Source organism: Oryctolagus cuniculus, chromosome 8 (assembly GCF_051225735.1).
Source record: "Oryctolagus cuniculus isolate XC-2025 breed Fujian yellow rabbit chromosome 8, ASM5122573v1, whole genome shotgun sequence".
NCBI classification, from domain to species: domain Eukaryota; kingdom Metazoa; phylum Chordata; class Mammalia; order Lagomorpha; family Leporidae; genus Oryctolagus; species Oryctolagus cuniculus.
The window spans coordinates 72748523-72774173 of record NC_142874.1 but is presented as its reverse complement, the minus strand read 5'-3'; the positions used below and the strand labels follow the sequence as shown (position 1 = coordinate 72774173).

At 40.0% G+C, this 25651-nt stretch overlaps 1 protein-coding gene across 5 annotated transcripts in view; it reads right to left on the bottom strand.

The window, feature by feature from the left end:
• BBS7 (Bardet-Biedl syndrome 7) overlaps positions 1-25651 on the bottom strand; it is a 48245-nt gene that overhangs the window by 1338 nt on the left and 21256 nt on the right. For 2 of the 5 annotated variants that reach the window (XM_008267916.5, XM_089302568.1), the window contains exons 8-17: positions 25069-25199; positions 21071-21155; positions 18967-19069; positions 16467-16659; positions 14853-14927; positions 8876-9015; positions 7659-7823; positions 1972-2081; positions 1767-1870; positions 1530-1653 (exon numbers count right to left, since the gene is read on the bottom strand). In XM_008267916.5, coding sequence (XP_008266138.2) covers positions 1530-1653; positions 1767-1870; positions 1972-2081; positions 7659-7823; positions 8876-9015; positions 14853-14927; positions 16467-16659; positions 18967-19069; positions 21071-21155; positions 25069-25199 — 1230 coding nt within the window. Of the gene's footprint in view, positions 1-1529; positions 1654-1766; positions 1871-1971; positions 2082-7658; positions 7824-8875; positions 9016-13797; positions 13864-14852; positions 14928-16466; positions 16660-18966; positions 19070-21070; positions 21156-25068; positions 25200-25651 lie in introns of all 5 variants that reach the window. The other 3 variants (XR_016212018.1, XR_016212019.1, XM_008267915.5) reach the window with 2 other exon arrangements.

Sequence of the window (25651 nt, the reverse complement as noted above, 5' to 3'; positions counted from 1 at the left end):
AGAATGAATTTATTTATTTATTTATTTATTTATTTTTATTTGAAAGAGTTCCAGGGAGAGACTGAGAGATCTTCAATTTGCTAGTTTGCTCCCCAGATGGCCACAACAGCCAGGGCTACCAGGCCAAAGCCAGGAGCCAGGGGCTTCATCCAGGTCTCCCGCACGGGTGCCAGGGTCCCAAGGACTTGGGCCATCTTCTGCTATTTTCCCAGGAGCATCAGCAGGGAGCTGGATCAGAAGTGGAGCAGCTGAGACACGAACCAGCACTTCTTTATGAGATGCTGGCATTACAAGTGGTGGCTTAACTCACTACACTATAACTCCCTGGCACCCTGATAATCTTCTTCTAAGCACGGTAATCCCATCACATAAACCTAAAAGTGCTGATATTTTAAAAACATTTTTAAGGGCCCACATTGTTGCATAACAACCACTTACAAGGCTGGCATCCCATATCAGAATGCCAGTTTAAGTCCCAGCTACTCTGCTTGTGACCCAGTTCCCTCCTTATGCACATGGGAAGCAGTGGAACACAGCACAAGTACTTGAATTCCTGCTACCCACATGGGAAACACAGATGGAGTTCCAGAGCCCTGGCTTCTGTTTGGCTCAACAGTGGCAGTTGCAGCCAAATTGTTTAGTCTCAGATTTTAGGTAAAGAACATAAAAAATGAAAATAACACCATCAACCTTGTAAGGATATTCCATCTGATTATGAAGATGGTTTAAATAGTGTTAAGCACAACAGGTCTTACATAAATACTACTAACAAAATTGTTTCTTTTTTTTTTTTTTTTTTTTTTTATTTTTTGACAGGCAGAGTGGACAGTGAGAGAGAGAGACAGAGAGAGAAAGGTCTTCCTTTGCCGTTGGTTCACCCTCCAATGGCCGCCGCTGCAGCCGGCGTACCGCGCTGATCCGATGGCAGGAGCCAGGAGCCAGGTGCTTTTCCTGGTCTCCCATGGGGTGCAGGGCCCAAGCACCTGGGCCATCCTCCACTGCACTCCCTGGCCATAGCAGAGAGCTGGCCTGGAAGAGGGGTAACCGGGACAGAATCCGGCGCCCCGACCGGGACTAGAACCCGGTGTGCCGGCGCCGCAAGGTGGAGGATTAGCCTATTGAGCCACGGCGCCGGCCACAAAATTGTTTCTTAAGCTATTCCTGCCTCCCTGCCTGCCTTCCTTTCTCATTTCCCTTATCTCCTTTATTCTTTCTCTTTATCAGCACAACTTGTGAAACACCCAACTTTTCACTACCAAAATGAGTTTTGAAGTGTAAATTGACATAGCATATATATATATATGTATATATATATCCTTCATTAAATTTTGTCTAAAAATATTTAAATGCAGCATTTTTGTATTTCACAATAGCAATAACACCTGAACAATATTTGTGTGAAATAGAGTCTAAACTCTAATGCATTGTAAATTACTTGTCTCATTTTTCCCAGTTTTTCACACACGATCCTTGGCAAAGGGCCAGTTGAAAAGAAATATAGCAAGACTACTCCAGAATGGTCTACTAACCATAAAGTCGTTCAAGATGTGCAGGTTGCTTTTTATATTCTTCCTGTAGGTGATCAGCCTCTTCAAGAATACAGCGATATTCTGGTATCAGAAAGTTTGTATTTCCTTCATGAACCTGCAATTCCTTATTTTAAATTAAAAAAAGAAGTTCAAAATTAAGTCCAGTGTAGCATTATTGATTTATAGAAATATCAATACTCATAGTAATGATCATGAATTTATGACACTTATACTTACTTTTAAAGCATCAATTAATTGTACTTTCTTGGCCAAAAGCAACTGGTACTCCAACTTTGGATGGATTAGCTTTAAAGTGTGTTTGACTGACACTTCATTTATCTCTAGAAGGAGTTGGGCCAAGTATAATTAGGTAAGTCATACTGATCAGAAACATCATTATTATAACAACAAAAAATCAGAAAGAATTACTAATTTTTTTTACCGTATGATATGTTGAGGTTAATTTTCCTTTTTGTAGCTTCTTTAGAGAGCACATCTTTCAGGATGGATATAGTAGAAATGTTGTCAGATTTAAAAACTCCTTCTCCTTTTCTATAAAAATTAATTTGTTTTTTAAAAAAAGAGCTATAGAAGTGGCCCAATAAATACATATTTTATGATTAGTCCTCAGTATTTATGTTTCACTTGATTTTTTTTATTTCTTTGTGTGTTTATCTCATTAATATAAAGCATACTTAAAAATATAATCCTGGGGCCAGGGCTGTGGCATAGACTGTTGAGCCTCTGCCTATAGTGTTGGCATCCCATATGGGCGCTGGTTGGAGTCCCAGCTGTTCCACTTCTGATCCAGCTCCCTGCTACTGGCCTGGGAAAGCAGTACAAAATTGCCCAAGTCCTTGGACCCATGCACCCACATGGGAGACCTGGAAGAAGCTCCTGGCTCCTGGCTTTGGCCTGGCCCTTCCCTGGCCATTGTGGCCATTTTGGGAGTGAACCAGAGGATTAAAGATCTGCCTGTCTCTCCTTTTCGCTATATCTCTACCTTTCAAATAAATAAATAAATAAGTCTTTAAAAAAAAAAACCCTTTACTACATATTCATGAAATTGAAGATGTTAGACGTATGCCTCCTAAAGACATGACAATTTATATAATTGATTTAAGATAACTTTTTCATCTTCACTCATATTTCCAATAGCTAACCTCTTATATATAAAACACATTTAGGCCAGCGCCGCGGCTCACTAGGCTAATCTTCCGCCTAGCAGCGCCGGCACACCGGGTTCTAGTCCCGGTTGGGGCGCCGGATTCTGTCCCGGTTGCCCCTCTTCCAGGCCAGCTCTCTGCTGTGGCCAGGGAGTGCAGTGGAGGATGGCCCAGGTGCTTGGGCCCTGCACCCCATGGGAGACCAGGAAAAGCACCTGGCTCCTGGCTCCTGCCATCGGATCAGCGCGGTGCGCTGGCCGCAGCACGCCGGCCGCGGCGGCCATTGGAGGGTGAACCAATGGCAAAAGGAAGAACTTTCTCTCTGTCTCTCTCTCTCACTGTCACTCTGCCTGTCAAAAAAAAAAAAAAAAAACATTTAGAACTGCTTACTGGTATATAAGAATATATACTGGTCTTTCTTTGGTGCAATTACTCAAATTACATTATGACTATAAGCTCCATCTTGAAAAGAAATCTTCTATCAAACCTAAAAGAATGATATCTGTTTTATCTGTTTTTCCATGCCTAGCATCTGTTGCTACTGTTTGCAATCACAGTATTCTATTTTTCTTCAACAAGCCATGCCTTCTTTTTCTCCCCTGACCCTTCTCAGGTCATATAGTTTCACTGCACTGGTCTCAATTCATTTCTGCAATGTCAGGAGGAAGCATTTAGCAATACTTTCCATAGCCCTGACCAGAGTGGTTCATGGCTTAACAAAGACACTGAATCTTGGCCAGTGCCGTGGCTCACTTGCCTAATCCTCCGCCTGCGGCGCCAGCACCCTGGGTTCTAGTCCTGGTTGGGGCACTGGTTCTGTCCCAGTTGCCCCTCTTCCAGTCCAGCTCTCTGCTGTGGCCCTGGAGTGCAGTGGAGGATGGCCCAAGTGCTTGGGCCCTGAACCCACATGGGAGACCAGGAGGAAGCACCTGGCTCCTGGTTTTGGATCGGCGCAGCACATCGGCCGTAGTGGCCATTTGGGGGGTGAACCAATGGAAGGAAGACCTTTCTCTCTGTCTGTCTCTCTCACTGTGTAACTCCTCTGCCTTGTCAAAAAAAAAAAAAAAAAAAGACTCTCAATCCTGGGACTTTTACAGGAAATAATAAGAAAAAGCTGCTATGGAAGCTGAGAAGATTTAAGGTTGGATTCCAGAGCTGCTGGTGGCCACCAAGCCACTCTATTGGTAAAACAAACAAAAAAGACAAAAACAGAACCAAGCAATGGAAAGGAATAAAAGTCTTTTTTAAAAAATATTTATTTATTAAGTTCATTTATTTATCCATTCATTCAAAAGGTAGAGTGAGAGAGTGAGAAAGACCACACAAATGACTGCAACAGTCAAGGCTTGGCCAGGATGAAGTCAGGAGCCAGGAACTCCACTGGGGTCTCTCACAAGGGTGAGAGGGCCCCATGTACTTGGGTCACCTTCCCATGCCTCCTCAGGAGCATCAGCAGGAAGCTGAATCAGAAGGACTTCAAACCAGCGCTCCAGCACTGGATGCAGCATTATAAGCAGCAGCTTAACCCAATGTACCACAACATTAGCCCCAGAATAAGTCTTGATGAAATCTCAGTTAAGCCAGTGATCCAGTTGTGCCTAAGCCAAATCACTGTTTATACTTTTTAAGTGATGTGAGCTGATAAATTCCTTTTATTTGGTTAAGGCTGCTAATATTTGATTTCTTTTTATGATGAACAAAAGTTTCCTAATTAATATTTACCACAAATCATTTATATCAACTAGCTGCAGGCAAATGCTCTTTGTTACAGAAAGATGAATAATAAACCCTTACTATTTTGATCCCAATTACATTTTAGAAATTGTGAAAATTTCACCACTATTTAATCTTAACAGATGCTATTTAATGAACACAGGCTGCCAGGCACTGTGGAATGACTCACATGGTTTATCTTTTTTTGATCATCACAATAATCCATTATTTCCATTCCTCAGAAAAGAAACTTGCAAATAAGAGCATTAAGTAACTAGCTAAGGTCACATAGATGGTAAGTCACAGAGCCAAGATTCAAACTTAAGTATGTTTGCCTCCAAGGCATACTACACTTTCCTATACATGTATTTTTAGTCAGGTACCTGAAAAGTATTTATTGAGTACATGTTGTATGCAAAATCATGTATAAAGTACTTGAGGATACATAAAAAGATAATTAAAAATAGACTCTCTCCATTAGGATATGATCTTAGAGAGAGAAACACACAAAAAATTATTATTATATACTTCAAATAATACCAAAGACAGGTAGGAATAAAATGTTATGTGTACAGAAAAAAGAATCAAAGAAGTTTTCAAAAATATAGCTATTAAGTTAGGCCTTGAAGAATAAGTGAGTTCTGAGTGTTAAGAAAAGGGCATTTAGGGAGAGGTGCTGTGGCACAGAGGATTAAGCAGCTGCTTGGGGCACCCACATCCCTTATCAGAATGCCAGTTTGAGGCCGGCGCCACGGCTCACTAGGCTAATCCTCCGCCTTGTGGCGCCGGCACACCGGGTTCTAGTCCCGGTTGGGGCGCCGGATTCTGTCCCGGTTGCCCCTCTTCCAGGCCAGCTCTCTGCTGTGGCCAGGGAGTGCAGTGGAGGATGACCCAAGTGCTTGGGCCCTGCACCTCATGGGAGACCAGGAGAAGCACCTGGCTCCTGCCTTCGGATCAGCGCGGTGCGCCGGCCGTGGCGGCCATTGGAGGGTGAACCAACGGCAAAGGAAGACCTTTCTCTCTGTCTCTCTCTCTCACTGTCCACTCTGTCAAAAAAAAAAAAAAAAAAAAAAAAAAGAATGCCAGTTTGAGTCCTGGCCATATCACATATGATCCAGCTCCCTGCTAATAAATCTGGGAAGCAACAGATGATGGCTCAAGTACTTGAGTCCTTGCCACCCAAGTGAGAGATGTGCATGGAATTCCTAAATCCTGGCTTCAGCTTGACCGAGTCCTACTTATTAAGGCCATGTTATTCTACCTTTCAAATAAATAAATAACAAATAAATCTTTAAAATCAAAGACTATTTAAAAGAAGTTAAAGGAACAGAATGGGAAGTAGGTATTTAGCAATCCCACACTGGAGTGCCTAGGTTCAATTCCTAGCTCCAGATCCTAACTATAGTTTCTGTCTCCAGCTTCCTGCCAGTGTGCCCCCTGGGAGACAGCATGTAATTGGGTTCCTGCTACCCACATGGGAGACCTGAATCACATTCCAGCTCGTGCCTTCAGTCCTGGCCATTGCAGGCACTGGGGGAATAGATCTGCAGATGTGAGCTCTTTCTCTGACTTTCAAATAAAGAAATAAAAATTAACAACAGTTTAAAAAGATACAGAATGGTAAAGAGCAAAGACATGCTATTATAAAAATATGTTAGATGCTAGGACCACGTTAAATTGTTTGCTATGACACTGTGGCAGATTCACTGTGGCACTTCACAACATGAGTAATTATTTAGGTTTGGACACTCCTAAGATGGCACAATGAAACAAGCCCGTATTACTGATACTAAATTCAGTTAGATTTATTAAGAGTTCTTTGTCCCAAAAGACTGAATTCTATGGTAAAATTACATATTCACTGCTGTTTCTAGAACTCAGCATGGTAAAGTCTCAACTAGGAAGCAGAAATCCTCAACAATTTACTTAAAGAAATAATCTTTAAGAGGCAGAGGCAGAAAAAGGATAAGCTTGCCTCCTCCCCCTCAAAAAAACAAAGCAAAATAGACTGAAAAAAAAAAAAACCCATAGATATAAGAAAAAAAGAATGGAAATACCTTGAAGAACAACAGGGTCCAATCTCAAAGAGCAGGTGTACAAAGAACTAGCCTATTTTACATTCAGCAATAGGTAAAAAGGAGAGGAAATAGTTTAGCCTCTACTATTAAGAAACTGAGAGAAAAGATTACAGTTTTCATGTAAGTTCTGTGTGTGTGTGTGTATATATATAAATATAAATATATATATATATAAAATTAAGAATATTCCTACAGGTTTTCTGTGAGATTTTTGTTACTATTGTTGCTACTCCAGAAAACTTTTTTTAAACAATTTATTTTCTCACTAATTGTTAACAATTAAGGAAAGGTACTGATCTTTGCATATTCATCTTTACTCAATCTTTTTTTTTTTTTTTAAATGTATTTATTGACTTGAAAGTCAAGGTTACACAGAGAGAGAAGGAGAGGCAGAGAGAGAGAGAGAAGTCTATCTACCAGTTCAACTCCCCAATTGGCTGCAACGGCTGGAGCTGCACCAATCTGAAGCCAGGAGCCGGGAGCTTCTTCAGGGTCTCCCATGTGGGTGCAGGGGTCCAAGGACTTGGGCTATCTTCCACTGCCTTCCCAGGCCATAGCAGAGAGCTGGATCAGAAGTGGAACAGCTGGGACTTGAACCAGCACCCAGATGGGATGCCAGCACTGCAGGCAGTGGCCTTACGCACTATGCCACAGTGCCAGCCCCTACTCAATCATTTTTCTTTCTTTCTTAATATTTATTTATTGAGAAAGAGACAAAGAGAGAGAAAGAGAGAGATCTTCCATCTACTGGTTCACTACCCAAATGGCTGCAATGGCTGGGGCTGAGCTGGTCTGAAGCCAGGAGCTTCTTCCAGGTCTCCTGCATGGGTGTAAGGGCCCAGGGACTTGGGCCATCTTCTGTTGCTTTCCCAGGCCATAAGTGGGGAGCCGGATAGGAAGTGCAGCAGCCAGGACTGGAACCAGCAACTATTGGAATGCTGGCATCACAGGCAGAGGCTTTACCCTTTATAACACAATGCTGGCCTCTCAATTACTTTTCTAATTAATTAATTATATTAAATTCTAATTAATTCTATTTGTTTTTCAATAGACTGTCTTGAATAGTATAGGTTTTCAATCCTGTTATTTTCAAATTATTCCTGTTAAATGAAAACCTAGAAGCTCCATTTAAATAAAATAACACTTGTAGACCAGTAAAAAGTTCGATTTACCTGTAAACACTTTCAAGTTGTGTATCCAGGAAGGTGTTTTGAAAGTAAAATGTCACACATTCTCCCGCTGGAGGTTTTTCGGGAACTTCGGGCAGACAAAAAACCACCCAGGAGTGAACTTCAGCAAAACTGAACTGGCCTGTTAGAGTCAATGTATTCATGGGTCTGGAATTTGATAGTAGAGGTACACATTTGTGTGAGGAAATACATAGAACTAGTACATGTACATATTAAGAAGCAGAATTCTGCAATAGTAGCTAAACAAATAGAACCAATTTTTCTCAGTTTAATCTTACATATCAAATAAATGAACACTTCATTTTCATAAGAAAACATTTGCTTGTCAAAGCTGCATTTGTGACATGTTTTAGTATTCAGTTAAGTCATATAACTAGCTTTTTAAAATTGAAACATGCTTTATAAATAAAATGTGGTTTACTCAATGATATTTCTTTTTAAAAAGTTCATCTAGCATTTCTACTACATAAACTTCAAAACATGCACAAGACTCTCCTTTTGGAAAGAATGAGCAGAATGTGAAGGCACAGAATCAGGCTTTTAAGTAAAATAGGCATGGATTTGAAACCATGTTCCATTGTGTACTAGCTGTGTGCCACTGGGCAAATTAGAGAATAATACCCTCCATCAAATCAGAGAATAATACTATCTATATGGGATAATACTTTCTATCTTGCAAAATGGTAAAATAAAGAGGTTTAAACTAAAAATGGATAATTATAAAGAGTAGAAAACAGTTTATAGAATGAAAATTCAGAAGGAAATTTAAAGTCACAGAATTAAGGAATCTAAAAAACAAGAAGGATCTTTTGAGATCATCCTTGCTAGTATTCGCATTTGCAAATGACAAAAAACAAAATTCAGAAAAATTATTTCCCCTAAGCTATATAGGAACAGACTATAATCCCAGTGCCTTGATTTCTAGTTTGCTGCTTTTTCTAGCCCACCATGCTGCTTCCATTTATGCCAATCTTGACTTTTAAGTAGGAAGACACCCTGAGAAGAATCTTTTCTTTTTTAATGTTTTCCAGAAATCTTTCATAAGAATATTCTCCTGGGGCTGGTGCTGTGGCACAGCACACATTTATTTAATTTTTAAATGTAAAATAACTACCATAATTTATAATATAAAAATAAAAGGCAAGAATATCTGAATGGTACAGTGTCCTAAAATTAAACTGCTCTTCCCTTTGTCCTACCTGCCATGATCAATAAAGTGCGTTCTTTGATGGAGTGAAAGAGGTTTTATCTGGTACTGGCGGACCTGACAGCTTTTGGGTTGAATTCTTGGAGTCACATATGCTTGAAGTGTGCCATACTGGCCTTCAATTGAACGAATCTTATTCAACACAAAAGAGAAAAGAAAATAAGAAAAATCAGCAATATAGCTTTAAAATTTTTACCACAAATTATCAGGTTTTTATACCTTGATTTCTTCTAAATTATTCTGAAAGATATAATAACATTTTATTCAAAAACTACCTTTTGTCACTAGAGTTAAAGGAAACTAGAGATTTGGGAGCTGCACTGTGGCGTAGTGGATAAAGCTACCACCTCCAGTGCTGGCATCCCATTTGGGCGTGGTTCAAGTCCCACCTGCTCCACTTCCAATCCAACTCTCTGCTATGGCCTGGGAAAGCAGTGGAAGATGACCCAAATCCTTGGGTCCCTGCACCTGTATGGGAGACCCAGAAGAAGCTCCTGGCTCCTGGCTTTGGATCAGTGCAGCTCTGGCCTTTGTAGCCAATTAGGGAGTGAACCAGCGGATGGACGATCTCTCTCTCTATCTCTGGCTGCTCCATTTCCAATCAAGCTGTCTGCTGATGGCCTGGGAAGAACAGTGGAGGATGGCTCAAATGTTTGGGTCTTTTCACCCATGTGGGAGACCAGAAGAAGCTCCTGGCTTCGGCCTGGCCCAGAGCTGGCTGTTTTGGCCATCTGGGGCATGAACCAGCAGATGGGAAGATTCTCTCTCTCTCTCTCTCTCTCTCTCTCTCTCCTGCCTCTCTGTCTTTCTCTGTGTAACACTGACTTTCAAATAAATAAATAAATCTTTAGAAAAGAGAGAGAGAGAGAGAGAGAGAGATTTGGAATTAGTAGCAAAACCAGTGTATATGTTATACTTACCACATATTTTCATTTGCCATTCTAAGACATTCATTCTCATATTCTACCTTAGCTAAAAACACAAGTTTATTATATATTTTATTAGAGTCATATGAAAAATGATTAGAATCAAGATATTTTTGTTGAAAAGATAAGTGAACTGTCAAAATAACTAAGCCATTTTTCAGAAATGAGGGTACTGTATAACACATTACCATTGTTTAAAGAGTCTGATAGAACAATATATGTTTCCAAGAAATTAACTGACTTTCAACGAAAACAGAGAAGCATGTCCATCATCTCATTATGGCATATACATACTGGAGAATTCTTTTGACTATTGCTGGTTGGATAACCTGAGAATTCACAACAATTAACAGAAAACAATAATTCACTAAATTGTAAAAAGTTAGTTTAAAAGGAATGGGAAAGCTGTCCAGCTTCTCCCTCCTGCCCAACTTTTAGCTCCTCTCCATCGCAATGCATGGAGTGGTAGTTTCCGTAAAGGTAACTTCTGTAATCTGATGTTTTAACTCACACCTTTCATGGCATAGGGGAGGAAAATAAATCAATGTTTTACCTAAATGAGAAAGGTCAATAAAATTTTAATGTAAGATTAAAGTGTTGCAAATACTGCTCTGACTAGAAAGAAAGCAAATATAAAAAAATTAACAGGGGCTAGCACTGTGGCATAGGAGGTTAAACTGCTATCTGCAGTGCCAGCATCCATATGGGCAACAATTCAGGTCCTGGCTGCTCCACTTCCACTCCTGCTCCTGCCCAATGAACCTGAAAAAGCAGCAGAAGACAGGCCATGTGCTTGGGCCCCTGCACTCACTTGGGAGACCTGCAAGAAGCTCCTGGTTCCTGGCTTCAGACCAGCCTAACTCCGGCCATTTCGGGGAATGAAACAGCTGATGGAAGATCTCTCTCTCTCTCTCTCTCTGTCTCTCCCTCTTTCTCTCTGTAACTCTGCCTTTCAAATAAATAAACAAACCTTAAAAAAATAAAAAAGATAATGAGGGGCCAGCAATGTGGTGTAGCGGGTAAAGCCGCCGCCCACAGTGCTGGCATCCCACACGGGCACTGGTTTGAGTCCGGCTGCTTCTCTTCCTATCCAGCTTTCTGCTGATGGCCTGGGAAAACAGTGGAAGATGAACCAAGTCCTTGGGCCCCAGCACCCATGTGGGAGATCCAGAAGAAGCTTCTGGCTTCTGGCTTTGGCCTGGTCTAGCTTTGTCCATTGCAGCCATTGGGGGAGTGACCAGTAGATGGAAGACTTCACTGTCACTCTCTCTCTCTCTCTGCTTGTACTCTGCCTCTCAAATAAATAAATAAATAACTTAAAAAGAGAGAATGAATAAAAACACAGAAAGAAAAAAAATACATCTGATAAACCTACATTGTAGGGTTTATTTTAAAAGTATAAACTTACACTCGCAGCAGAATTTTTCTCACAACAAAAAACTGTAATAATGAATGTAACAATTTTATATGAAAAATTTTTTCTTAGGAATTAATATAACAATTCATACTCATTGTTTTAAAATTCAAATAATAAATATTAGGACAAACACACAAACCACAGGAGCCATCTGTGCCACAGAACCACAGTTGTGGCACAGCAGGTTAAGCCACCATCTATGATGCTGGCATCCCATATGGGTGCAGGTTCAAGTCCAACTGTTCCACTTATAATCCAACTTCCTACTAATGTGCCTGGGAAAGCAGCAAAGATGGCCCAAGTGGGAGAACTGGATGAAGTTCCAAGATCCTGGCCTCAGCATGGCCCAGCCCCAAGCCATTGAAGCCATTTGGGAAGTGAATCAGTGAATGGAAAAATCTCTTTCTCTATTTTTCTCTGTCTCCCCCTATCTCTCTGTATCTCTACCTTTCAAATAAATAGGTAAATCTTAAAAACAACAACAACAAAAAACATACAAATCACCTAAAACCCTACCACCTAGAGATGATCATTATTATTATTATGGTATTTATCCTTTCACATGTCTGTGCATTTGTATAAAAACCAAATACTACATAATTTCACATAAATAAGTTCTATATATATCACAGACATCTTTCATTTCTAATATTCATATGTTCTCCCATATCTTTGCCTCTTCTATTACCATTATCTCTTATTCCCATCTGATTTATGCCTTCCCTATATTATATAACCTATTACATCATATGGGTACAGCAGACTGTTTTACACCTTTCTTGATATTTGTATCATTACAGATACAAAACATATCTAAACACATAGAGATTCTATTTGCACTTTTGTTTCTTGGAATTCCTTCCATGGTAATGGGTAAAGATCAACTCATTCTTTATACTAGTAGTATACTATTTCATTATACAGATAAATAGATATTTATTTAACCATATAATCATTAGTATTTAGTTTGATTCTACTTTTCTGCCTGTACAAGAAATGCTGTAACTAACTATATACAACATCTGCGTATATATTACTGTAATTTTATTGCTGTTAAATAGTTTCCCTTAAATGGCTATAAATAATGTTTTCATCAGCTATGACACAGAGTACTTTGCCTCATCTCTACCACATAGTAATGTTGTTCTTTATTAAAAAAACAAATTATTTATTTATTTGAGAGGCAGAAATAGAGAGAGAGAGAGACAGAATCTTGCATCCATTGGTTCACTCCCCAGATGGCTCAAATGTCCAGAGCTGGGCCGATCTGAAGCCAGGAGCCAGAAGCTTCTTCCAGACGTCCCATGTGGATGCAGGGGCCCAAGTACTTCAGCCATCTTCTCTTCTTTTTTTAAAGATTTACTTTATTTATTTGAAAGACAGAATTTTTTTTTTTTTATTTTTTTGACAGGCAGAGTTAGACAGTGAGAGAGAGAGACAGAGAGAGAAAGGTCTTCCTTCTGTTGGTTCATCCCCCAAATGGCCGCTATGGCCGTCGCGCTGCACTGCGCTGATCCGAAGCCAGGAGCCAAGTACTTCCTCCTGGTCTCCCATGGGGTGCAGGGCCCAAGCACTTGGGCCATCCTCCACTGCCTTCCCAGGTCACAGCAGAGAGCTGGACTGGAAGAGGGGCAACCGGGACAGAATCCGGCACCCCAACCAGGACTAGAACCTGGGGTACCGGTGCCACAGGTGGAGAATTAGCCTAGTGAGCCATGGCGCCGGCCTAAAAGACAGAATTATAGAGAGAGAGAAAGAGCCAGGGAGAGAAGTCTTCCATTCTGCACTCCCCAAATGACTGCAATGGCCAGAGCTGAGCTGATCTGAAACCTGGAGCCAGGAGCTTCTTCCGGGTCTCCCAGGCCAGTGCAGGGGCCCAAGAACTTGGTCCATCTTCTACTGCTTTACCAGGCCATATCAGAGAGCTGGATCGGAAGAGGAGTAGCCAGGACTCCACTTGGTGCCCATATGGGATGCCAGCGCTGCAGGCTGGGGCTTTAACCCGCTGCGCCACAGCGCTGGCCCCTGGGTCATCTTCTGCTGCCTTCTCAGGAAGCTGGATTAGAAGTAAAGCAGCTAGTAAAGCAGCTAGCTGGGGCCAGCGCCGTGGTGCAGTGGGTTAATCCTCTGCCTGTGGCGCTGGTATCCCATATGGACGCCGGTTCTAGTCCCGGCTGCTCCTCTTCCAATCCAGCTCTCTGCTGTGGCCTGGGAAGGCAATGGAAGATGGCCCAATTCCTTGGACCCCTGTACCCACATGGGAGACCAGGAGATTGGCTCCTGGCTTCGGATTGGCCATTGCAGCCATTTGGGAAGTGAACCAATGGAAGGAAGACCTTTCTCTCTGTTTCTCCTTCACACTGTCTGTAACTCTCTCTCTCAAATAATGCACAGCAGAGATAGTGATTTCTACTAAATTAACACCTAACTGACCACTGTAAAGTCATGCTCCAAAATTATTCATTTCAAGGAGAAATCCACTGCAGATAAATTATATGATATTGTAGGATATATCAAGGGAAAAAATAATGTTCAAACATTCAAGTGAGGGTAATTTCAAACATTATTTACCTTGAGTTCCAGTCTTGTGGTATTTGCCTGGCACCGATAAGTGGCAAGAACAAAGTTGTCATTTGACTAGGAAGAATTCAAAGTTGAAACAAAGATGAACTCATGTTTATATCCACAAAAAATCACCAATAATGATTATCATTTACTTGATTAACATATCATCTGTGTTAAGTGCTCTTAAAATATATTCCCATTTACTCCTACACTATGCACTATATTTTTACTAAGTTTCAATAGATGAAGAAACTGAGGCTCTGAGGGGTTAGGGAATGTTCCCTCATATGCATTTCCACAAACTTCTTAAAGATCCCTCATAGGCACGGTTTGCGTAATTTTTGTCCCCACCCCAGAAACAATTATCTTCCAATTCCATATTTGCAGGAACTTTGTATTTAATGAATAACTGACAAAATAACAAAGATGCTAATCTCAAGAAGAAAACTCAAACATTTTAATTTCAAATCATTTTTAAATCCAGCTCTCGGGGCCAGTACTGTGGCGCTGCAGGTTAATGCCCTGGCCTGAAGCGCTAGCATCCCATAGGGGCGCCAATTTGAGGCCCGGCAGCTCTACTTCCAATCCAGCTCTCTGTTATGGCCTGGTAAAGCAGTAGAAGATAGCCCAAGTCCTTGGGCCCTTGCACTAGCCTGGGAGACCCGGAAGAAGCTCCTGGCTCCAGGCTTCAGATTGGCACAACTCCAGCCATTGCAGCCAATTAGGGAGTGAACCAGCAGATGGAAGACCTCTCTCTCTGCCTCTCCTCTCTCTGTGTAACTCTTTCAAATAAATAAATAAAATAAATCTTAAAAAAAAAAAAATCCAGCTCTCTGCTATGGCCTGAGAAAGCAGAAGATGGCTGGAGACCCAGAAGAAGCTCCTGGCTGCTGACTTAGGATAGGCCCAGCTCCAGCCATTGTGACCATTTGGGGAGAGAACCAGCAGATGGAAGACCTTTCTATCTCTCCCTCTCACTGTCTCTCAAATAAATAAAATCTTTTAAAAAAATGGTATAATAGAAATAAAAGCATGAGAAGGACTCTATATTTTTTACTCACCTCAGAATCACAGCTGCTAAAGCTCACAACAGCAGAATTTTTATCCACATCAAGTAAATCTATTGGAACATCACTCTATAGTCAATATTAAAAAAAAAAAAGTTCACATAGGAAACCTAAAAGTGTTCATAAAATGTTTTTTCTCTAAGGGTTCTCCTTAGTTCTACCTTTATGTTCATCTTTAAATTTGAGAGTATGAATTCTCTTAAATTTAATAGTATATACTTCCAGCAAATAAATTTAACAAAGAATAAATATTACTTTATAATCATCTATTTTTTGTAAATGGGATTATCAAGTCATAGAATATCATCTCTTACCACCCCCTTAAAAGCATAATCTTCCTATTTTTGTCAGTAATTAAAAATTTACCATTGACTATAGATAATCATATGGCTATGATATCAATTCCTTTTTATCAATTTTAATTTCACCAGTAACACAGAATGAAAATAATCTTTGGTGCCCTTTTAGGAGGTAGTTTCTAGGAGAAAGTTAATGCATAGTGTTCTGTGTGAAAGGTGCTCCTAGAGTTGTTCAATGCAGCAGTCCATGAGCTAACATTACATGAGAAAGTTTTGTGCCTTTAAGTTTTAATTAACAATCTGATCTCTCGACCACATTGTTTTTAAATCTGTCTTCTTCCTCCAAGTTATTATTTCCTCATTTTCTGATGGGTTTTCCATCTTATACTTGTTTTCTATTCATCCTACTACCATCCTTTTCTACTTCTCAATATATGCCAATTTAGGGCCGGCGCCGCGGCTCACTAGGCTAATCTTCCGCCTAGCGACGCCGGCACACCGGGTTCTAGTCCCGGTCGGGGCACCGGATTCTGTCCCGGTTGCCCCCCTTCCAGGCCAACTCTCTGCTGTGGCCCGGGAGTGCAGTGGAGGATGGCCCAAGTGCTTGGGCCCTGCACCCCATGGGAGACCAGGAAAAGCACCTGGCTCCTTTCTGCCATCGGATCAGCGCGGTGCGCCAGCCGCAGCGCGCCGGCCGCAGCGGCCATTGGAGAGTGAACCAACGGCAAGGGAAGACCTTTCTCTCTGTCTCTCTCTCTCACTGTCCACTCTGCCTGTCAAAAAAAAAAAAGTAAAAAAAAAAATATATGCCAATTTATATTCATATATAAATTGATGAATGGAGTTATACATGATTATCTTAAATTTCACCCTTTGGGATTATATACTTTGCCTACTAGCCTACTTAGAAATTATTGAGTTAATGAGCAAGCTGTACTGTCAGCTATCATTTTAGTATTAGGAGAATTCTTTAAAGTTCCAATAAAGATATTAAATATTGGAGTTTTCTAAGCTACATATCTGTAAGATTCTCCCAGAGGGTAGCCAAAGAAGAAATTCTCTATCCTCCTACGGATCTCTTCCCAAAAGTTAATTCCATCCATCTTTTGTTTGTTTGTTAAATATAGGATAAGTTTTTTTAAGTAACGGTAAAATTCAAATAATCTGTGTGCAAACCGATTACCCAATGGAAGATTAAGAAGCCATAAAATTACGGTCTAAAACTTAAAATACTCAATAGTAATTAGTGCATTACTGGTTTACAAAACAGCTCTAATCATAAAACCAAGAAATCAGATATTGTGTTTACCTGTATTAAGACATTATCAATCGCAGTCTGTACCTCTAAAACAAGGCTGTAGCTGGCATCATCCTTATTTAATGTAAATTTGTCATTTATACTAAATGAAGGTACTGCTGATTTTGCTTTGCTTGATTGAGAAGACTTTTGATAGTTCTCTCTTTCCTGCAATACCTTACATTGTAGATGTTCCAACTCACTCCTGGAAGAAAGCAAATGCAACACTGTCACCTATAAATACAAAAATATGATGTCCTTATAATGTTTACAAAAATTTGAGATACTTATGTTTGGCAAAATATGTTTTTACTGGCTAGGCTAATACTATCACACCAATAGGAAAAAGATTTTTGTTTCTATCACTGACCAAATGATTACACATTATTTATTTCTAATCCAAAAATCAAAGCATCTACTCATTCCCATGCCGACAAAACAAATAGAGCTGTAAGTATCAAGGTAGGATGCTAATAATTAATTCTAACACACAAATCTGGCTATAAAAGCGAAACTGCACTAATTAGAAGAGAAACTAATATGGCAGAAGACCGTATGAGAAGAAACAAAACGTGAAGCCAGTCAACATGAAGGACAGTAAGAGGGAAAGGCAGAATGAAGAAGCTGCAGAATATTAACAATTTGGGGACCATAACAAGGATCATGAGTCAGTGAATGGCATAGCTCAAGTTCTACAAAGTGTTGAGACTGAACTGCACACACATTGCTTAGTGTAGTTCCAGTTAAAGGGGAAATCCACATGCAAATGAAGTAAACAGTAACTGAGATAGAATAACATGAGACTTAGCTAAGCTGGCCCCAACCCAGGGGGAAAATAATGGGAAGAAGCTTAGGAGGGATTTGTGCAATAAGCAAAGAAGATTAAGTTACTGAAGAAATACTTACTGCCAAATATTACATATTTATTCATATGTATCTAGCACTGTTCCAGGTGCTGAGCAAATAGAACAGAAATAAGTTTCTCATAGAGTTTACATTCCAGTGGAATCATGAGGGGGTAATTTGGTTATAAATAAAAGGAATTACATTGAGGATGTGAGACAGTAATCATTAATTTGACCTAATATCCTTGTTGCATGAACTTGGATATCCTGAAAGAATCTGGTGCACTTATTTGCATGAACATTTAGAGTTTTCTTTCCCAGTGGCTTTGGTGAAATGACTTGGGCTACTAGTACTTGTGATTTTTACTGCCTTAAAAAATTTTTGTAACCTTCAATTATCACACACACATATAAAAAATCAGCCCTCACTCACCTAAGAGGTTCAGCAAGGAGTGAAGTTGGAAGAGCAGCCATTAAAAGTTTCAGCAACTGGGGCTGACACTGTGGCATAGCAGGTAAAGATGCCACCTGCAGTGCCAGCATCCCATGTGGGTGCCAGTTCAAATCACAGCTGCTCCACTTCCAATCCAGCTCTCTGCTATGGCCTGGGAAAGCAGCAGAAGATGGCCAAACGCCTTGGGCCCCTGCACCCACGTGGGAGACCCGGAAGAAGCTCCTGGCTCCTGGCTTCAGATCGGCCCAGCTCTGGCCATTGCAGCCACCTGGGGAGTGAACCAGTGGATGGAAGACCTCTTTCTCTCTCTGCTTCTCCTTCTCTCTCTGTTTAACTCTAACTTTCAAATAAATACTTAAAAAAAAAGTTTCAGCAACTGTCACATCATTGTATGAAGCAACTTTACATGAGTCTTGGGTCCTTTTTTGTAGGACATGTCAGGTTGAGCAGGCCATGAAAGCAATCCCTGCATCTAAGGAGCCAACATTACTCACTTCCAGTAAGACAACAAATAAGCCACAGTTACAGATTCAAAAGGGTCCACAGGAACACTGAACAAGAGTTCATAAAAAATAGTCATCTGTCTTGCTTCCTTTCTAATGTTTGTGAAAAACAACAAAACCATATACAGATAAACAATTAAAAATACAATTCTTGATCTAAGAAAGTCAATACAGAAAATGCACTTCTAGAAAAAGTATTCAAAACATTACACAATTCTTATTTTTTTCAAATCCATAAACATTCACTTTAATTTAATTATTTATGTATTTATTTGAAAGGCAAAGTAGAGTAAGAGAGGGACAGACAAAGACAGAGATATCTCCCATCTGCTGGTTTACTCCCCAAATGGCCACAATGGCCAGGGCTGGGCCAGGCCAAAGTCAAGAACCTGGAATTCTGAGTTTCCCACTTGGGTACAAGGGCCCAAGGACTTAGGCCACCTTCCACTGCTTTCCCACACGTGTTAGCAGGAAGCTGGATCAGAAGTGGAGCAACCGGGACTCAAACTCACACCTATATTCAATGCTAGTGTCCCAGGTGGTAGCTTAACCCACTGAACCACAAAGCCAGCCCCAAACATTCACTTTAGAAGGTGATTATTGTATCATTTCTTCTAATAAAATATGGTACATCTATAAATAATAAAAAGCAATAACTACACATTCCATGAGATGAAATTTTAAAAAGTAAACAAAAAATTCAAAGTTACCGTAAAGAAGAAATTTTATTCTGCATCTCCTGATTAATTTTTACTTCTTCTCCTGGTCCACTTTCCTTATGAATGGGCTCTGTTGTCAGACCTGTAACCCAGCCTGTAGAGATGAATCACAATCCTGCATCATTTAGTGTTTCTAGTGTTAAAAAAGTTATATTACACATTATATAGCAGAAACGCCAATATATATGCCCCTTTGTCCACCACCAACAAACTAATTTAGCCCTAGGACTTCTTCAGAAAACAAAATCAAAGCTGAAAAACATCCAAACCATAAAGAAATTACTTGGGTTTTTTTGTTCTACTATTCCTTCTTTGCCTGAAATATTGTAATACTATGATTAAAGGAATCTTTTAGTTTTTGACAATTTCAAATTGTTTTTCAAGGTTGGCAAAAGTCAACATCGTCGGGATTAAACATGACAATAGGTCTGATCTGATTTCATCATCATTTAAAAAATCATCTATTATTTTTCACTTTAAGCTTCTGTGTGGGAGCAAACTGTTGAAATCTTTACTTAATGTATACTAAACTGATCTTCTGTATATAAAGAGAATCGAAAATGAATCTTGATGTGAATGGAAGGGGAGAGGGAGAGGGAAAGGGGAGGGTTGCGGGTGAGAGGGACATTATTGGGGGGAAGCCATTGTAATCCATAAGCCATACTTTGGAAATTTATATTCATTAAATAAAAGTTAAAAAAAAAAAGTCAAAGACTTGAAATAGGAGAATAATAAACTATATTATTGGCTTTTTGTAATTGTAATAAAGATCCAAAACCTTTGAAATGTAAAAAAAAAAAAAAAAGTCAACATAGTCCAGCAAATTCAAAAATAGCTAATAAGGCCGGTGCCGCGGCTCACTAGGCTAATCCTCTGCCTTGCGGCGCTGGCACACCAGGTTCTAGTCCCGGTCAGGGCGCCGGATTCTGTCCCGGTTGCCCCTCTTCCAGGCCAGCTCTCTGCTGTGGCCAGGGAACGCAGTGGAGGATGGCCCAAGTACTTGGGCCCTGCACCCCATGGGAGACCAGGATAAGTACCTGGCTCCTGCCATAGGATCAGTGCGGTGCGCCGGCCGCGGCAGCCATTGGAGGGTGAACCAACGGCAAAGGAAGACCTTTCTCTCTGTCTCTCTCTCTCTCACTGTCCACTCTGCCTGTCAAAAAATAAAAATAAATAAATAAATAAATAAAATCGTTAATAAATAAGAATTGCTAGGAGTAGGTGTCTAGCATATTGGTTAAGATGACCACATTCTATAACAGAGCGCCTAGATTCGATTTCTGGCTTTGGCTCCTAACTCCACCTTTCAGCCAAAGCAAGCCCTGGGAGGCAGCAGGGTGATGATTCAAGCAATTGAGTCCCTGCCAATCTCATAAGAGATCTGGATTATGATGCCTGCTCCTGAGTCCAATCTCAGCACAATACGGATGCTGTTGGCATTTGGGGAAGCTGCGGGACTCTGTCTCTCACAAAAAAGAAAAAAAAAAAGTCTTTTGAAAATTACTTTCATGGAAATATAAGCTCTCACAAACCTACTGTGAACTGCAAAAATTAGCTACTCATAAATAATCAAGTTTTAATTATTATTAATTTCAGTAAATTCTTCTTTTTAAACCCTCCTTCTCCCAAAAATCACTTAATTTTCAAAGGTACTGAAACAGGATACATACTCTTATTCAGGAGCTGATACTGTGGCATGGAAGGTTAAGCCTACACCTGCAGTGCCGGCATTCCATATGGGAGTCAGTTTAAGCCCCGAACTGCTCCACTCTGATCCAGCTCCCTGCTAAAGCGCCCAGGAAAGTAGAGTAAGTTGGCTCAGCTTTTGGGCCCCTGAACCTATGTGGGAGACCCAGAAGAAGCTCCTGGCTCCTGGCTTCAGACTGGCCCAGCTCCGGCCATTGCAGACATTCAGGGAGTGAACTAGTACAAGAACTTTCTGTCTCTCTCCGTCTCTCTGTCTCTCTCTCTCCCCCTCTAACTCTGCCTTTCAAATAAATAGATTTTTAAAAAGTAATCATCAAAAGCAATTTATCAAATTAGTTATTTTTTGTTATTGATTCTTTCTTGAACTATCTATTATCACTTACTTTACCTGAATATGTAGCCACCACGATTTCATCATAGCCATCTTTCCCTACACAACCTCCTTGGATAGATGTGACACTTTCAGACAACACCTGAAATAAATCCAAGCCCAACAACGTCATTAATACCTAAATGTTTCACTTTAAAGCCACAAAAATTATTTACGTGCCTCCTGACATTCAACATATACTTAATATTAATTATATGTAGATACTGAGATTAAAAAGACAAATATCTTAAACAAATGCCAGAAATTTCCAGTGTTTTTAAATCTGAGAAAGAATATTCAAAATGACTAGTATATTTGTGTGTACTATCCAGTTTAATCACCTAAGGGGCTGGAGTTGTGACACAGCAGGTAAAGCCACCACCTATGATACCAGCATCCCATAAGGGTCCTAGCTGCTCCACTTCCTATCCAGCTCCCTGCTAATGTGCCTGGGAAAGCATCAGAAGATGAAGCGCTTGGGTGGAAGTGCTTGGGCCCCTGCACCCATGTGGGAGACGCAGAAGAAGTTCCTGGCTCCTGGATTGGGCCTGGTCCAGCCCTGGTCGTTTTGGCCATTTGGGGAGTGAACCAGAGCATGGAAAATCTCTGTCTCTCCCTCTCTGTGTGTAACTCTGCCTTACAAAGGAATAAAATAAATCTCTTTTAAAGCATCATCTAATTAGTGGGGCTGGCGCCGTGGCTCACTTGGTTAATCCTCCGCCTGCTGCGCCAGCATCCCATATGGGCACTGGGTTCCAGTCCCAGTTGCATCTTTTCCAGTCCAGCTCTCTGCTGTGGCCAGGGAGGGCAGTGGAGGATGGCCCAAGTGCTTGGGCTCTGCACTCGAATGGGAAGAGGAGGCACCTGGCTCTTGGCTTTGGATCAGTGCAGCGTGCTGGCCGCTGCGGCCATTTCGGGGGTGAACCAACAGAAGGAAGACCTTTCTCTCTGTCTCTCTCTCTCTCTCTCTCACTGTCTAATTCTGCCTGTCAAAAAAAAATAAATAAATAAAAATTAAAAATTAAAAAAATCATCTAATAAGCAAAAACAGTTTTATTTCTATAAAGAAGTTTTTATAAAAAAAATTATAAGCAACACTGCCAGTAAGTTTGGTCTACCATCTGAATTCCATAATCTGATGCATTTTCTCTGAATCTTTCAGGTGAATAATAAAGACAGCCTAAAAGAAGCCTATATGAATCTGCTACTTTGAGAAAAATCAAGTTTTCAGATGGTTCAAGGTTTATAGTATCATCTTCCAAGCAATAGTTCCCTCCCAAGCATGTCTTAGATGAGTCAACCAGTATGTCTTTTTTTTTTTTTTTTTGAGATTCATTTATTTTTTTGAAAGGCAGACCTACAGAGAGAGAGGGGGAGAGACAGAGAGAACTCTTTCATCCACTGGTTCACTCCCCAAAAGGTCACAATGACCATAGCTGGGCCAATCCAAAGCCAGGGGCCAGGAACTTTCCCCAAGTCTCCCACGTGGACACAGGGGCCCAAGTTCTTGGGCCATCTTCTGCTGCCCTCTCAGGCACATTAGCAGGAGCCAGATTGGAAGTGGAGGAGCCAGGACTCAAACTCATGCCCATATGGAATGCTGGCACCTCAGAACACCACAGCACTGGCTCCATAATATGTCTTTTTAACAAGCATTCTAGGCCACCAACTTTCAACTTTTTTGGGAAGCAAGCAATAAAATTTATATTGCAAGCTGGTATGTATTCACACATGAACACACACAACAATAAACTTACAAGGCAGTGTTATATTCTGATATATTCTAATAGAATTCTAATCTATTCTATTAAAATTTTTAAAACTACATTAGCAACCTACTAACAGGCTTTGACTAGTAGTCTGGAAAAACTCTGAGAGGTAATTCCTGTCAGGCATGGCTGAGAACCAATATTTTAAAGCAGGTGGTAGAAGGAACATAAACTTGTATTAAACTAAACAAAAAGCTGGCTCTCTTTACCTACTGTCTACCTACTCTATCTAGCTCTCTTTACCTACTCTGTTCTGCAAAGCTATCTTGGTTATTCTTGAGGCTACTTACCTGAGACTCAAGTAACAAAAGTTTTATTATAATTTACAAAAAGTTTCATTTTTTTAGAGTGGGATACCTAATTTACTTTACAATAAAAAAGGCGCATTTTTGACAAGTGTCCTGGTTTACTTAACATATACTGGAAGTCTTCAAAAATTTTTTTGTTCATGTTCCCACTAAAGTAATTATGAACAAAACTATGTACTGTCCTACATATTTTAAACATCTGTATTCTTCATCACAACTTTAAACAATTACAAGAAATGAAGTTCCTGTAAGTTGTAAGCAATATTTTAAAATAAAACTGTAACATCTTTTAATCATATTCAGTGAATCTAATTAGCAGTACAAATTTACATATACAGTCATTGACTTAAAAACTGGAGAAATATATCCTTCTTTAAAACCTGAAATTTTACATTGCTATTTTTTTCTCCTTGAACTTTTATTTTCACTGCACTTTTCCCATGTGCTCTTATGTTTATACAATGTACTAATATAAAATTCTTTTATATTTCTTCATATTTCTCTATAACCAAAAAAAATAAATTTAAATTATCTTCTGTGATCATAAAGCTGTATGCATAAGCAATTTCTATAATTATAATTAGCATTACATAAATAATTAAGACAAATATACAAGCTTAAGTAAACAATTATTAATCATAATAACAGCCCTGATTATTGCAATGAGATGCTGACACACAGAGAGAATCTTCCACCTGCTGTTTCACTCCCCAAAATCCCACATAAGCCAGGGCTGGGCCAGGCTGAAGCCAGGAGCCCAGAACTCAATTTGGGTCTTCCACATGATGGCAGGAACCAATTATCTTGAGACATCACTACTACCTCCCAGGTGCAAATCAGCAGAGAGCTGGAACCAGAAATGGAGCCACAACTCAAACTCAGACACAGACACTACATTATGGGAGCAGGCATCCCAAGCAGCATCTTGACTGTTAAATCCATTACCTGTCCCTGACTTTTTTCTTTCTCTCTTTTTTTTTTTCCTTTTTCCTAAAAACAAGTCTCAAAGGATCCTGCATGAAGCAAGATGTGGAAGCCCTGGGTTGGAGAACACCTGTTTATGAAAATGAAAGATTAAATTTACACTAGCATGCTTCTCTATATAAATAAAAATTCAGCATAAATAAACGGAATCACATTAAAGTCTGCAAACTTATCTCTAGTATTTTTTCTCATACAGCTAGCCTTTGAGTACCTGTAAGTAAACTGCTACTTTTCACACTTTAAGGATACTTCTGACACTATCCTAATGATAGGAAGTTCATTCCTAAACTTTGTTTTAAAACAACAGTCTCAGGGCCAGTGCTGTGGCTTAGCAGGTAAAGCTGCCACCTGCAGTGCTGGCATCCCATATGGGCGCCGGTTCAAGACCCAGCTGTTCCACTTCCAATCCAGCTCTCTGCTACAGTCTGGGAAAGCACAGAAGATGGCCCAAGTGCTTGGGCCCCTGCACCCGATTGGGAGACCCGGAAGAAGTTCCTAGCTCCTGGCTTCAGTCAGGCCCATCTCCAACCATTGTAGCCATTTGGGGAGTGAACAAGCAGATGGAAGACCTCTCTCTCTCTCTGCCTCTGTAACTTGCCTTCAAAATAAATAAATAAATCTTAAAAAAAAAGCCTCACTTATGTTACCAAAAAATACAAATGTTATTCCCATAATGTATTGTTATATATTATAGAAACTAAAACATTTAATGCTTTTAAAATTTATAATAATTTCTAAAGTATAATGAAAGAATAATTTATTTTTCAGCTCAAAGACAATAGTCTATTACTCACACACTTGAGTAGTTTTAAAGATTTTGATAAAATCAAAATAATGATATTTTAAACCAAGCACAAGATTTTAATATATTTTCACTTCAAATTCAAGCTATTAATCATCTCTATAATAATTTGTTGAATAATAAGCATATATAGTATTCTTCTAACGAACTCACCTGATCATATCGTAGAACAGGCTCATTTGCATTATCAAAACTATACACTTCCACTATTCCATCATCTCTCCCAACAAGTAAATCTTTAACACCATCACCCACAATATCAAAGCTGTCAATACACAAAACACCTTTAAAAAAGATACACAATAGTTATTAAAAAAAAAACTAATGGTTGTAGTCAAGAATATACCAACTCAGAATGGGTATAAAAAATGACTCTGAGCATAATTCAGTGCCCTTCTCTTTCCATCCTCTTTCCAGGGCATTATATGTGGCACTGACATCAAGTTTACAGCTCCCTCCAGCTCTGGCTCCGCCCCAGAGCTCTATTCTCATATATCCAATTGGCATCTTTGCACACACACCTGTATCTCAAACATTCCATGCCCCAAACAAAATTTGTGATTTCTCTCTTCACCACATGCCTTTAGGATTACTTCTTTCTCAGTCTCTCTCCAGCTCAGTAAATTACATCACTCAGTTGTACACGCCAAAAATTGAGGCTACATCTTGTTTCCTTTCTTTTTCTCAACTCCCCATATCAGATCCACTAGCAAATTATATACTCTCCCTCTGTGAT